A 14,267-nucleotide genomic window follows, 5' to 3' on the forward strand; every position below is an offset into this window, starting at 1 on the left:
GGAAATAAGTGATCCTCCAAGTCGTGAAAAGAAAGAACGTGAAAATGAATATCCAGGAGAAAGACAATCAAGAGAACGTAGACGAAGTTTCAGCAGGGACGGACATCGTGATAGGTAAAAATATTTAAATACCAAAATAAAACTAATGTTATAAAATTAATTTTATAATTTGCAATAATATTTTATACTTATATATTATATTATATATAATATATTAGTATTTATAGCTTGTAAACACTTATTAAGATAATGTAGATGAATAACATTCTTTTTTAATTAAGATTATATCGATTATGGTATCAAACTATCATATTTCAATTTACATAATCATTATTTAGAAGTGGAGAACGTGGTCGTAGAATGGAAAATTTACGGCCTGTAAGTCGAAGACGATCCTTATCTCCTAGACATTCACAACATAGTGACTATAGTTCTCAAGGAGCACCTTTGCCACATTTAATGAACCCTCCACCATCAAAAAATTATCAAGGGTTGTCATCTGATGATGGACATTATCCACCTAATATACATTATGATAATGCTATACGCAGATCAACTGAAGATCGTCCGGGCACTCCAACAGTAAGTGTAATCAAATGTTTTATCTTAATGTTGTAAACGATATTGCTCATTTTAAAAGTTCCATAATCTTGATACTTAAACATTATACAGTGTTATGTATACATGATAACATGTATATATTTAACAGTTAATAATAATAATAATAATTGACTTTTCAATTATCAATTTTAATCATTTTAAGAATATTAGTAACATATATATGCATAAGATAATTCATAACTCGAACATAGTTATAGTCATATTTCTCTTCCTGTAGTTTTTATGATAAGCTGTGCTTCAATTATTCTGTAATTTTTATGATAAACTAAGCTCTTTCTTCAATTGTCTTGAACCTTTTACAATGAATTGTGCTCTTCTTTGGATTTTAAATCACAATTACTGTTTGATTTATGCACAAATGTAATCTATTTTGTTTTAAACGAGTAATAAAACAATTTTCAGTAAGTAATTCCTAAATAAATGTTTGACTCAGTTGACTTAAATTTTTTAGACTTTTATCTAAATATATACTTAAAGTTTCTTATTTATAAAATACTGGTTAAAAATTTGTAATATGATTGAAAGTATTTTGAATAATTTTTATGGAAGCAAGTGAATAAATAGTTCAATGCAAAATTAATTATAATATAGAAGCAAACTTATATCAGTTTATGCGAACTTCTCTTTTGATTTAAATGTTCAAAATATACTTCTGAAGTTAATGTTTTGAATTATGCATATATATATAAGTATATTATAAGTCTAAAAATATGTAAGTATATACTAGTGTACATATATATGCATATATACACTTGCATATGCTTACATATATTACATATATGTAGTATGTATGTATGTATGTATATATATGTATATACACATATATCATCATTTCAGGTTGATGAACCACATTTACATGTGCCTTCTTCTGGTAATCAGCCACCTCTTTTACCTTTTCCACCAGGAGAAGATCGTATCCCTCAGCCAAGTTATAATCAACCTCCACCTAATGTACCCCCACATAATCCACCTTTATTGCCGGATCCATATATGAGTCATCGAATACCTATGTACCCTCATCAGCAAGGCTCCCATTATGGACCTCCACGATATGAAAGACCTCCTTATCAACAACAAGGATACAGACCATCACAACCACCTCGAAATTATAATGGGCCACCAAGGCCAATTCGAGGATTACATCATCGTAAGTAATATTTTAATGAATAATTTAATTATACATTATATATTACATTTTTATGTAATAAATTATGCGTTATATTTTTAAATGTGTAACATAATTATATTAACTAAATTATATTTTTTGTCAATATTAAAAAAAGAAAAGAAACTTAATTAAAAGAAAACTTAACAGAATTTATTAATAAAGAGGTGCATTTTTATTATATTTGCTTTTTTTTACACAATGTACTTTTCCTCACAGATGTTTTTTTATATTACTAAAATCAACATTATTATATTTTAATCTTAGATAACTTGTTGAGTATTATATATTTAAAAACATTGTAAATTTTTTCAGTTAGTTATAGAGGATTACAACCACCACCACCAGGATTAGGTAGAAATATTCATAATGGCAATCCACCTGGGTAAGTTGTATTTTAATAAAGGTAACTATGTGATATAAAATAAATATTATTTTTTAAAGTAATAAAAGAAATTTGTATTTCATAATACTAACATTATTTTACAGTATAATCGATGATCCACTAGAAGCTTTTGAACGAATGCTTAGAGAAAAAGATGAACGAGATAGAAGACTTGGAAAACATAGAAGAAGGAGTAGAACACGATCAAGATCCCGTAGTTATAGTAGATCTAGATCACGTTCGTTTGGTCGTAGATCACCATTTCCACCTCGTTTAAGTCGATCTAGGAGTCCTCCTTCAAAACGAAGGTCTTCAAGATCACCTCTACCTCTTAGAGCACGAAGTCGTACTCCAAAACGTAGATCAAGAAGTGGAAGTTTCTCAATTAGTAGGTAAGTTAGCACCATTCACAGTGTTTAAAGCCACATATAGGAGGAGATACAAATATTGGAAGCAATGTGTCTCAATAGTTTAACGACGGCTACTAAATAATTATAAACTTATTTTACATAATTATATATACAAGGTATCTCACTAAACCAGGATAAATTGTATTTTTAAAACTTTAGAAGTAGAAAATATCATAAAAAGTCACAAATTAAATGGTATATAAATCATATCTTGATAATGAATCATATCCTGAAATTAATTTTATGCATTTTTATGTATTCATGCAGTTGAGAAATACAATAAAACTTTTTTTAAAGGCATACATTTTTTCTAAGTGACAAATTTTGATTATATTAATAGATGTAATTTTCCATTTGCTGCAAAACCTATCAGAATATTTAAACTGTTATGTTATAATTATGTTATAACAAAAGTTTTAATAATCTTTTGTACTCTAAATTTTTCTATCTTTTTTTCATATATCATTTTCACATATTATATAATTGAGTGTCATAAATACTAATAATGAATAGTAATGGGCGAGAAAACTTTATCTCTTATTATTTGGAGTATATCTCCAAATTTGTACAATGTTTTACTACATTATCGTAACATTTGCGAGGATTATCATAAATTAAGGAAAGTGACATAATTCGTGTTAAGCAATGTGAAGAAGAATGTGGCAAAGTGTTTTGAGTGTACTAGAAGAATATTCGAATATTTATTATAACATAAATATTCCATAATATATAATAATACATATAATAATTTTTAAATTAATTTTGTTATATAAAATTAATTCCACAATATGATTCATCCTATTTAGTTTTGTTTTACGATATTTTTTTTATTTTTAGCGTTTTGAAACTATGTACAGTAATGACTGCGTATATAGCCAGGAATCTGTCCGCGTATATGACCACAATTTATCCCCACCACTTCCTAAAACTGTCTGTTCAAGGCGATGCTCAATCTTTATCTATGGCTCCTTTCTTCTAATGTTTCATACTTACTCGAGTAAGCGTGCAATTTATTTCTAATTCCCAGAAATACGCCTCCCGAATATATAATTTCGCTCGGTTACGATCGATGGTTATATACGCGGGCATTACTGTATTGCTTCAATTATGTAGAACACCCTATGTATTGTTTGTTGAGGTAATATCAAATTATATGACAACTTTGTAATCTGAGAGTTTGCCAAATCAAGCCGTCCCACTCAAACAATATGTCTTGCTTGTAAATTACTGTATTAAATTAAGTGGTGGTCTCAATCAATATTGAAATGATAATGTTAAAGTCATTAGCATATAGTTTGTAACTATAGGTATTTAATACTAAGCAGAAAAATGGAAAAAATTGTAGATTAACTTTGAATTTCAACTTAGTTCATTACCTATTACTAAATTTTATTCAATACTTTGAACATTTAAAAAAACTTAAATTTTTTGTAAACCATTGTTAACACTATCCAGTAACAGAAGAATACATTCTAAATCAATGCCATAAGATATTGATAGACTCTTGATTGTCTTATTTCCTCCTAAATATTTCAAATTGTTATTTCAGAAATCAAAACACATATTTTTACATCAATTGATTAGTGTTCAAACTAATCAACTAGGATATAGTACTTTAAGTGATTGTATTTTAGTGTTTACTGTTACTCGAATAAAATATTTTATACTTTATATTTTATGTTATTTACAGGTCTAGATCTTATTCACGTAGTCAGTCTCCTAGACTATCATTGTCACGAGATAGAGACAGGGATAGAGACAGAGAAAGAGACAGAGAAAGAGATCGAGATCGAGATCGAGATCGAGACCGTGATCGTGATCGTGATCGTGATCGCGATCGTGATAGAGATCGAGATCGTGACCGTGATCGAGATCGAGATCGAGATCGTGATCGCGATCGTGACCGTGATCGCGATCGTGAACGGGACCGTGAACGTGAACGCGAACGTGAGCGTGAACGTGAGCGGGAACGTGAACGAGATCGTGAACGTGATCGTGAACGTGATAGAGAATTACTTCCTAGATATCGATCACCAGCTAGATCACCTCCAAGGTATTATATAATACTTTTCGAAATTAATTTGATATTATAGTTAAAGATTTGTAATTGATTTATAATTGTGAATATTGGTTTTAGATTCCAAAGAGAGAGGGATCGTGATAGAGATCGACCAAGATCACGTGAACCTAGAGAAGGATACAATAGTTACTACAATGATTCACCGGCACATGATTATCAATTCAGAGATCGAGAGAGGGATTTACCCCCTCGAGATAGACCAATGCCGAGATATCCAGTAAGGAACCAAGCAGCTCAGCATAATATACCACCTTTGCTGCCACATCTAGTCACTGGAAGTCATCCACCACCACTTATGTCATTGGGACCTCCACCTACGGACAGGAAAGACTATTATGATTCCTACAACAGGTATTTCCGCCTCAATAGTACTTTAATTCATGTACACGCTAAGCAGACAGTCTACCGTACCTTATGCTGCTGTCCTGGTTAAGACTGCTCCGGAATTATGGTGAATGTAACGAGAGCGAAATAATCAATTTTATGACATTTTAAAAATAATGTATACAAATGTTTTTTGAAAAGTATATTTATATGTATATATATGTATGTACATACATATACATATACAGTTACAAAATGGGCGCGCGCATACACACGCATACACATATATGCAAAAATAGTTGTATAAATTAGTAAATTTCCATATATGACTTTATATTAAATTTTATTTTGGTAATTTGTAAATTATAATAAAATATATTACTAGCATGAAGAAAATAACTAAGTATAATAAACAGTGAGATTGTATCAAATTATTCTACTAGTTAAAAATATATTATGAAAAATAATAAATGAGAAATATAAATTTATGCAACTATTAAAATAATGTTAAATTTTTGTTGTCACAAGAGTGATATGTTAATAGTAGTGTGCTGTGAGATTTTTGAGTATGGATCGATATAAAAAATGATAATGTTAGATTGTAAAGAGTTTTGATCTTCCTACATAATTGTATTTGACTGAAAACCATCTTTCCATTCACCTGCATTTCTATGAAATATTTCATTAATTACTAATAATAGTAACGAATATAATAATGATAGTAATATTTTATTACTACATATTGTTGATATGAAAAGTGTGTTACAGTAAAACAATCGAAATAATTGTGAATTTTTAAATAAATCATTAGCTTGTAAATAATGTAACAATTATTTTGTAGCTATATTGTTGATTCAAAAAGATGATCATTATTTTATTCACAACCTAGATTATAAATTTATAGAACCATTAATAAATACGTTTTCATATCCAAGTATTAAAAACAAATATATAAGTTACATATTAAGCTTTAAAATTAAAACTCAATTAAACAATTTGAGTAATATATCGTAAGAAAAAAATGCATGTTGTTGCCTTCCTAAATACTGATTTAGTCTAAATCATCGATAGAAAATAATAAAAAGGTGCGTAAATGAATGCGTGTTCATATACATATGCACACGCACACGCACACACACACACACACACACCACCACCACCACCACACCACACCACACGCATACATACACACACACACACAACACACGCACACGCGCGCACGCACACATACATACATACATACATACATACATACGTATATACATACATATATACATATGTTTTGTTCGTGTGTGTATGTATGTGTGTGTATCTTCTGTTGTAATCTTTTGCTGTATTTTTATTACAAAATACTGTATGTACTACGGAAAATTTTCGTAGAAATATTTAGATAATTTCAAAAAATATTTTATTCTTTCAAATAATTACAAAATAACTTAATTATTATTAAAAACAAAATAATTAATAAAATGAAACTTAAATATGATAATCTTGATTATCTAAAGTAATTTTAGTAAATAACGAAATATATGTATTGGAGCAAATATGTAATCATTTTTTTTTTTTTTAAGTTTTTAATTTCTTAAAAACATCCTACTTTTTAAGATAAAATTATAGATAATCTAGATTAAGATATATTTAAAGTTTGGGATATGTAAATTATATTTAGGCATCAATTTATCTTATAATAGATTGATATTTTCTTACATTAGTGAATATTTTTATATTTTTACAATACTGTATTTAATATTTCAATAATGTTTATTCTTTGCTTTAAATATTTCCATTAATTTTGGATAAATTTCAGTTTTTCATATATATCAAATATTAAGTTAAAAGACTATAAACAGTTACAAAAGAAAAATAAACATTTACATGAGGTACTAATGAAATATATTTTAAAATATATGATTTTTTAATGATCTCACAACTTAGGATTTTCATGTAAATTGAAAAGCATTTAATTAAAAGGATCTACGTATAATATTTATTTTTATATTTATTTTTTGTATAAAAATATATTAGAAAGTATTGCATTAGTATTGTTTAAATATGTTAATTGCAATATTATAAAACAATAAATGAAATAGAAAAGATCTTATTATTATGATCCTTTCTAGTTTCATGCTCTTCAATAATAAATTTTGTTAGTGTTATTAAATCATGCAACATTAATGTATCAGCTTGCAGCAATATGATTTAGGAAATTGATATTACTTAATCTCAGTATTGTACTATTTATGATAGTTCACAAATTTTCATTTACATAACTAAAGAATCAGTGTAAATAATCACATGGTTAATCAATCATACATAGTTTATATCTTCTTTATAATTCATTGATATTAATATATGTAGTTTTATTAAAGGTATAAAAGTTCCAAATTATTTAAAAAATAATGTAATAAATATAATCAACTTCTGTAAGTACTATACTAACTTTAAAATATTGAAGATAATTTATTAGGAAGAACTAAGGAAAGAACTTATTAAACTTACATGCTATGTTAACAATAGTGGAATGAGTGCGTATAGACATTAATGTCTTGCATTGTTAGGAAAACTGTAATACGTTTTAAAAGGTTTTTCATATCAAACATATTTATTGCAATATTAAAATATTTGTAACAATATTTCTATCACTTTATGACATTAATACTTAAATCTTTATAAAAAGGATTACATAATTATTATATGTAAATATTATATGCATTAAGCATATTGTTTAAAGCTGTAAAGTTATATTGTTTTTCATGTTAAAAATCGTTTATCTAAAATAGGTTCATAATACTACAAGTTAGTTATTCTTATGCTGTGATTCATGTAAATACTGAGCTTTACTTTTCTTTGTAAAAAGATAAGTGCTTTTAATGCTGTAACTTTTAATGTTATGTTTTTTTTTAAGATCATTATAATAGTATTATTTGCAAAGAAAATGTAATTTTGTATACGCGACGTAAGGAAACATTTTTATGAAAATAACACAAATATTTTTGTTAATTTCCTTTTTTTAATTCGTTATTATTTTTATATTGAATGATTGATTCTGTCATTTGCATGCATATAAGATATTATTTGTATGCACATAATGACATTACGTTATGAAATATACAAATAACCAAAAAGTGAAAGAAGAAGACAGAAGCAAGGAAAAGTGTATACAACAAGGACCAACTTGGAGATTGTGGAAGCCACCCTGCTGATTGACAGATCTGCATGGTTTCTGAATCAGGTGAATTCAGGGCCAAATCAACATTTGTAACATAAGAAAAAACATTTCTTTTTATCTGTTTTCAGTGCTTGAAGTACAAAATGTCATAGAATATTCTTAAGAAAGCTATTAAAACGATATTGATTACAACTTAAAAATACATTGTACAACATATTAATATAACAGTATTTATATGGTTTAATAGCATTGTTGGTGAGTAAAATATGCAGTATTAATGTTTTTAAAAGAGTACAATCAATATATAGTTTTGTGCTCACAATGTATTTAAAGTTATAAATGTTGATTTATTTGCTTTTCGTTTTTATGACATATTAGAGAGTAAATATAATTGATAATAGGTAATTTTATTCATTCATCTTTTCAGCTTTAGTATGAAGGTTTCATAATCAGCTTTATATTAAAGCTTTTTATATGAAGGTTTTAATTTTTCATAGCAGTTTCTCAATAAACAAAAGAAACGGTAAAATTAATTTTTTTTTAATAATTAATATTTAGACAAAGCATAACTGTAACTTTTGATTTAGAATTAATGAATGTATATATAATCAAATAACAATAACATACTTTTATATGTATCTTTATCAAAAAATATGAATTTATGAATAAAAATTGTAATGAATATTATAAATTGAACCTAGATTTAAAGGATACAAAAGTGTATGAGTTTTTAATTCTATTTTAAATTTTAATAATCTATAAATTAAAAAATTTACATAACATTGATCTTTTATAAATCAAATGTATAACTTAAATAATTTTTTTAAGTAATGTAACAAAAATATAAACATCTTTCGTGATTTTTTGTCAGCAGATATCCTGGACCATCTAGCCAACGGTTTGGTAGTCCTTTACGAGATGTGCCTCATAAAAGATTTGACGATGTTGCACCACCTGGAACAGAGGGCTATTATGACCTTTCACCACCAGGTGTAGAGCTTTCTGAAAGGTCTTTACGGGACGATCGAGATCGACGTTTATTAAGAGATCAAGAAGATCGTGAGCATTCTCTTAAAGATCATGATACTGAAGATCGAGATAGATTACCATTAAGAGAAGACAGGTATAAAATTGCTTTAAATATTAAGATAATAACAAATAATTACATTAATATGAATAAGTAGATTTACGTTAGCAATTTTTACAAGCGATATATAAAATTGATTTTATAAACTTATTAAGAAAAGTGATAAATAACTATTTTTTTTTTTTTATTCAGGGGACGTGAACGTGATGACCGTTTACGTGAAAGAGATGAAAGAGATAGAAGAATTTTGAACAGAGATCGCGATGATCGTGAAAGGCAAGGATTATCTAGAGATCATGATGACAGAGTACGAGAAAAAGATGATCGTGATCGAAGGGAAAAAGAAAAGGAACGGGATGATAGACATACTCGGGATCGACGAGAAGATGATAGGCATCTCGATAAAAAAGATTACGACAAAGATCGGTACATTTATTTTATATTGTATTAAATATTTATAGAATATATTGTAATACAAAAATATAATCTGTTATTATTTATTTTCATATGAATAATAATTTAAAAAATGTCAATTACATTCATAATTTTAATTACATGTACAAGTAGTTAAATTAATTTAATTTTGATATTTCAAAATAATAATATCAATATTGTTACTTTAGTTACAGAGATGAAAGAGACCGTCACAAACAAGATGATAAAAATCGTTCTCGTGAAAAAGATAGGCGTGAACGAGATTACGAATCTGAAAAGGACAGGGATCGACATGAACGTTATGAAAGACGTTCAGTGGAAAGAAAAAAGAATAGAAAAAGTCCAACACCTTATTCACAGAAATCTAGGGTAGATACAAAGGATCTATCACCTGAACGTATAAAGAAGAAGGAGAAAGATCATGAAGAAAAGAATGAGGAGAAGAAGAAAGAGAAGAAAATTAAAGAAAAGAAAAAGAAAAAAGATGATGAAAAGGAAAAGAAAAAGAAAAAGAAAAAAGAAAAGAAATCAGGCCAAAAAGAAATTGCAAAAGATGAACCTACTAAATCAGCAGAACATGAAGAATTAATAGTGGATAATAAACAAGAAAGCATGTCTCCCACAAAAACTGACATTATAAAACCTAGTAATGAAGATGAAAATATTGATAGTAGAATAGTTTGCATTCCTCCTGAAAATGCAATAGAAGAATCAATTAAAGAAGAATTTGAAGATAAATCTTTAGCCATGAATCCAGAGCCTCCAGAATTTAATGAGACAAGTCCAGAAAGAATTGATCATACAGAATTTGGAACAAATCCTCCTAATCCTAATTTCAAGCCAATTCCAGAATTAAAATCTGAAATCAAGCCTATTGATAGTCTTTATAGCGGATTAGATGATGCCGAAATAAATACTGTCATTACAGAAAAGTATTCTTTGCTTTCGGAAAATGAAACAGAAGATAAAACTACTTTGCTAGAAGAAAAGTCTCCTAAAAAAGATGAATTTTTAGCTCCAATGCCTGAACTTTCTAAATGGGAAAGGGATGATACTACTGAGAAAACAGACGATGTGTGCGAATCTCCTATAGAAAAAATACAAATGGATGAACCTAAATCCACAAAAGTAGTTACATCTGAGGTACTAAAAAGAGCTGAAAATGCAATTTTCCAAAAAGCCATTAATGCCATTAGACCTATTGAAATTAAAAAGATAAGTGAAAGTAGAAAAGTATTATATCAGAATCCAGAGCCTAAAGTACTTGAAGTTGAACCTAATAGAGAACCAAGGAAAAGTGTCAATGTTACCATAAATGTAGGAAGAAATGAAAGAAATGTTGAAATTACAGAACCAGTGAAGAAAGCTAAATTAGATAGAACAAAATTTAAGCCAGTGCCAGAAACTTATTCACCTACGAGACTTTCTGCCAAAGAAAGATTGGGCGAGAAAGTGGATGAAAATAAAGAAAGGAAAATTAGCCCCATGAAAAGCTTTTTAGATAGACGCGAAACAAAAAGTGAAAATCAATCTAGAAGTCGATCTCCTCGAAGCACAAGAGATAAACGAATTTCTCCACTGTTAGATAGACGCGTTGATTCATCATTATCCATATCAGGAAGCGAACGTAAAGTATTTCTTGATGATAGAAAACGAGATAATAAAGATCGAGGTGATCGTTCAAAGGAAAGAAATGACTTCAGAAGTGAACGACATGATATGAGATCAGAAAGGGATCCAAGAGTCGATTCTAGAGGGGATTTTAGGTCAACTCGTAACGATTCTAAAGGAGAAAGAATGGATAAAGATAGAGATAAAGATAGAGATAAAGAAAGAAGGGGAAGAACACCATCTTGTACATTCAAAAGGAGTGATATTCCAAAAATAGGTCTTTTAAAGGGTAGAGACGAAGAAGATGAGAGACGCAGAGATAAGAAAACAAAAGAAGACAAGAAAAGAAAGAAAGAGCATAGAAGTAGAAGTAAATCCAAAGAACACAAGAAACGGAAAGAAAAGAAACATAAGAAAGATAAAGATAAAAACTTAGAGAAAAAACAGAAACACAAAGAAAATGTAGTTTTAAAGGATAAACCTGAAAGCAATGAAACTAAAATAAATTATGAAAATCCCGAACCTCCGGTTACAGAATCTGTAAAGAAACAAAGGAAGAATCCAAGACTTGTATCCGATCGTAAACGTAGTATACTCGATGAAGCTAGTTTTGAGCCTGATTATAGTGCTTCGGATTCAGAATCAGATGGTGAAGATGGTAAAGTAGTACCATTACCTGCCAAGAAACTTAAACTTGATGAGCCAGATATAGACAAGGAAATGGACATAAAATCACTTAAAAAGCGATCGAAATCCACAAGTAGCGAAGATTCATCTAGTAGCTCTGATAGTTCAACTACCGATTCTGATAGTTCAGATGAGTCACATAAAAAGAAAAAGAAAAAGCATAAGAAACATAAGAAAAAGAAGTCTATGAAGAAAGATAGTAGTTCTGATTCAGATTCTTATTCAGATTCGTCGGAAACAAGTAGTGATGAAGAAAAACACAAAAAGAAATCAAAAAAATCAAAGAGTAGAAATAAACAAACAAAAAAGAAGAAGAAATCAAAGCACAAATGACATCATTAGATATTTTTAATATTTTAAAAATAAATTCTAACAGTAATATTTCTTTGTGAATGCTTTTTAATGTAAGATCCTCTATCAGAATTATTTACAATTGTATACATCAAATTGAGATTGTTATCTGATATCTAAGGAACGATGTAGACGATTTATTCTATATTCACAATATTATAAGTGTTCAAAGATAATTTGAACCGACATTGCTGATTCATTACTTATTATTATTAATCAATACTTTTGGGATTGATAAATTGAACAGAATAAGGAATGGGTAAACGAAGTATGTCATTAAACTTGTTATATTTAATTTTGAAACATTATTAAGGCCTTTACATGATTGTCCATATTCTAATTCCACCTATAAAATGCTGTAAGTAAATTTATTACAATAACTAATGTACATTATAGCATTCAGTAGATAATATCTTTAAGAAATCTGATAAAATACTTTTAGAAAACTACAGCAGTTATATTTAAGATCTCCAATATCTCAGCATTATATTGTACTTTCGTAATGTAATGTCAATATGTAAAAGACGTCATGAAATAAAAAGACGAAATTCTTTTAATTTATTCTTGTTCTTGTTTTACAAAATAATATAAATGATTTATTGTACAAAATTATACATATTATATAAAATTTAATTCTATAAAGAAAAAATTTTTAATAAATTACAAAAACTTTTATTTAATCACAAAATGGGAGATTAAAAATTTATATATTTTTTGTTCATTTACAATATTAAATAGTGTTTTAGATTTTTATACCCATATCATACCTGTATATAATTTTATATATTTATGTACTTTTTAAATTTTTAAATGTTTCTACAATATTACACAATAATGGTAATTTTGTACTATTCTCAGTTTCCTTCAATCCTAAACTTTGCAAAAGCAAAGACCTTTCAAGAGCTTGCTTTGATAAATCACACTCTAAAACAAAGATATTATCTTTTAAGTACATAATTTTGTGAACATTAATTTCTGCAATTTATTATATTACACATAAAGTACATTATTAAATACCTGAAATAAATACAGTGGAACTGTATTTGTATCCCATCCAATCTAAATATTCTCGAATAAGTTCATTTAAGAATATAATATCTAAAGGTGGTTTTGGGAGTTTTGTTTTATTTCCTTTGTTTGAATTATCTAGCAATTTTATAACTTCTGTACGCATCTCAGCTTTTATGCGACCTAAATTTCCATCAGCTGTAAGTGACTCCCTGACTGCTGCAAAAACAAGTTTACTAATTAACAAAGAGAAATTAAGTAATATAATTTATTTCAAACTAGTTTTAAAGAATAAAAATTCAGTATATTCCAAAATTATGCTATTATGTGTTTCCTACTTTTTCAGAAAATGTAACAATATTTAATAATATAACATTTGTTATTGCTGGCAGATAATACTCTGATAACAATTGCTATGTAATGCATATGTTACATAAATATAAGTATCACATAAGTAATTATTTATAATATTTATTTTTATATTACAAATGATATACACAGTATTATATAAACTATAATTCATTGATTTATTATAAACACTTATGATAAAATTTATAGCAGTAATAAATACTAAATATTCTATAAAATCCTACATTTACAACAAAATTTATATAGGAAATATATAAATAGGTATAAATAGTAAAGTATAATCGAAAGTAATTTATAAATTAATTATGTATAATACAAAATATTTTTTAATGAAAAATTATAAATATTTTATATATTTTCAATTAATAAATACCATTAATTAAATCCTTTTCTGTTGCCATTTTATCATTACATTTATAAACGAAAAAAAAGAATTTCAAAAAATATATATAGATAGTATTAATGATTTAAATTTTTGACCGTTAATGGATTGTACACGTTATACAATTCAAAGCTATTTCCAAAGGCATGTTAATCCTGCATGGAAATGCAATATTTTAAAATA

At 27.4% G+C, this 14,267-nt stretch overlaps 2 protein-coding genes across 2 annotated transcripts in view; one reads left to right on the plus strand and one right to left on the minus strand.

The window, feature by feature from the left end:
• LOC108547223 (something that sticks like glue) overlaps positions 1-12,307 on the plus strand; it is a 14,895-nt gene extending 2,588 nt beyond the window's left edge. The window contains exons 7-16 of the mRNA XM_017899654.1: positions 1-114; positions 339-582; positions 1,459-1,768; positions 2,102-2,171; positions 2,276-2,563; positions 4,272-4,634; positions 4,719-5,012; positions 9,026-9,277; positions 9,434-9,667; positions 9,865-12,307. Coding sequence (XP_017755143.1) covers positions 1-114; positions 339-582; positions 1,459-1,768; positions 2,102-2,171; positions 2,276-2,563; positions 4,272-4,634; positions 4,719-5,012; positions 9,026-9,277; positions 9,434-9,667; positions 9,865-12,307 — 4,612 coding nt within the window. The remainder of the gene's footprint in view (positions 115-338; positions 583-1,458; positions 1,769-2,101; positions 2,172-2,275; positions 2,564-4,271; positions 4,635-4,718; positions 5,013-9,025; positions 9,278-9,433; positions 9,668-9,864) is intronic.
• An 805-nt stretch (positions 12,308-13,112) lies between these two features.
• Positions 13,113-14,169, minus strand: LOC108547211 (lisH domain-containing protein FOPNL). Its single transcript, XM_017899621.1, has 3 exons — positions 14,076-14,169; positions 13,343-13,552; positions 13,113-13,249 (listed from the first exon to the last, which is right to left on the minus strand). The coding sequence occupies exons 1-3, from the start codon at positions 14,101-14,103 to the stop codon at positions 13,113-13,115; spliced, it is 375 nt and encodes a 124-aa protein (XP_017755110.1). The 5' UTR covers positions 14,104-14,169.
• Positions 14,170-14,267: the final 98 nt, after the last annotated feature.

This window comes from Eufriesea mexicana, unplaced genomic scaffold, assembly GCF_001483705.2.
Source record: "Eufriesea mexicana isolate 0111107269 unplaced genomic scaffold, ASM148370v2 scaffold953, whole genome shotgun sequence".
Classification (NCBI taxonomy): Eukaryota; Metazoa; Arthropoda; class Insecta; order Hymenoptera; family Apidae; genus Eufriesea; species Eufriesea mexicana.